General features: G+C 31.4%; 1 protein-coding gene across 1 annotated transcript in view; it reads right to left on the bottom strand.

The window, feature by feature from the left end:
- LOC106467847 (probable ATP-dependent RNA helicase DDX56) overlaps positions 1-1,561 on the bottom strand; it is a 54,286-nt gene that overhangs the window by 48,603 nt on the left and 4,122 nt on the right. Inside the window, exon 2 of the mRNA XM_013928225.2 lies at positions 465-626. Coding sequence (XP_013783679.1) covers positions 465-626 — 162 coding nt within the window. The remainder of the gene's footprint in view (positions 1-464; positions 627-1,561) is intronic.

Raw genomic sequence — 1,561 nt, 5'->3', positions numbered from 1 at the left:
CTTACATTAAAGTTTTTCTTCATTACCCATTCAAGCTGTCTCCAATCATTATTAGTCTCAAAGTGGGTTCCTCATCATCGATTTGGAAACTTAGATAATATAAAACTTTGAATTATAACATATTTGATAATAATAATTTCATTAAAATACCTTGATTGTAAAGTGGTTTAATTAAATTTTGAATGTAAAGCAGTAACATAAGCAGAAAGGGGTTTAAAAAATGGTGTCGTCCTGATAGGGTTAATGAATCAGCATATTTAAATAATTACATATCTACCACTAGGATATGTAGAACATTCCCACAAAAATTTAAAAAATACTTGAATATATTTAAATGAAGATATACTTCATACTCACTAAGAAAGGATAAAATTATGATCATATTAATATCATCACAAATATTCAAATTTAAACTTGAATAAAAGGTTCTATGTTATCCCAAAAATACCTATACATGTACTTACATTCTTCCATGATAAAATATTTTGAATAACGGGGATTACAAACGCTGCAGTTTTTCCTGATCCAGTACGAGCACGTGCTAAAATATCCTTCCCTTCCAAAGCAAGAGGTATTACTTTTTCTTGTATCAGTGTAGGTTTCTTCCATCCTAATTTTGAAACAGCCTGAAAACATGAATCACATTTTATACTGATTCAGTCAATTCAGAAAAACCATGAAAGCAGTTGTTCATTTCAAACAATTTGAAATAAATACAGAGATAAAAAAAAAAAAACTTAGAATAATCAATGTTTTGGGAAAATTTCTAAACAGATTGAACTGACTGCAATGTTACCTATTGTACAAACTGTATTTAAAAGAACCCTGGGGAAAAATTCATGAACACGGAAGGATCATTTAAATTATAATCTACTTTACAGTGAACAAAAAATTCAATCTTTTTCATTGAAGGATGGGATAAGTGAGTGGTATTTACTGTCTAAAAAGGTATTTTCATGGATAGGAGAGTAATAGTTATTCAGTGTTCAAAGTAAGTGGTTTCCTGTTGTTTCAGACAACCAAAATTAACGCTGGACAACTCAAGTGCACCACACTGTTATCCACAGGACAACCACAACATGGCTCAATCTCATGGTAGTCTAAGTGTCTAGCCCATACCACCACATTCAATCTATGCACACTGTGTTGTGATTTCTGCAAGGGCGTGATCATCAAGACTACACACGTTATTTACCCATATATGTGTTTGTTATAATGTTTTACAAATCTGTCATAATATATAAACAATAACAGGTCATTATTCAAAAGATTCTGATAAAGCGACATTTGTTTCCACTACTTATGTTTTGGTACAGTAGACTTAGATACTGTTTTCAGTATAAGTTGTGGATTTGAAATGGATAAGTAAGCTTCTCTGTTTCCACTACTTATGTTTTGGTACAGTAGACTTAGATACTGTTTTCAGTAGAAGTTGTGGAGTTGAAATGGATAAGTAAGCTTCTCTGTTTCCACTACTTATGTTTTGGTACAGTAGACTTAGATACTGTTTCGAGTATAAGTTGTGGATTTGAAATGGATAAGTAAGCTTCTCTGTTTCCAC

The sequence above is a fragment of the Limulus polyphemus genome, unplaced genomic scaffold (genome assembly GCF_000517525.1).
Source record: "Limulus polyphemus unplaced genomic scaffold, Limulus_polyphemus-2.1.2 Scaffold2765, whole genome shotgun sequence".
Taxonomy (NCBI): domain Eukaryota; kingdom Metazoa; phylum Arthropoda; class Merostomata; order Xiphosura; family Limulidae; genus Limulus; species Limulus polyphemus.
The sequence above is the reverse complement of the archived record's forward strand: the minus strand, read 5'-3'. Positions and strand labels throughout refer to the sequence as shown.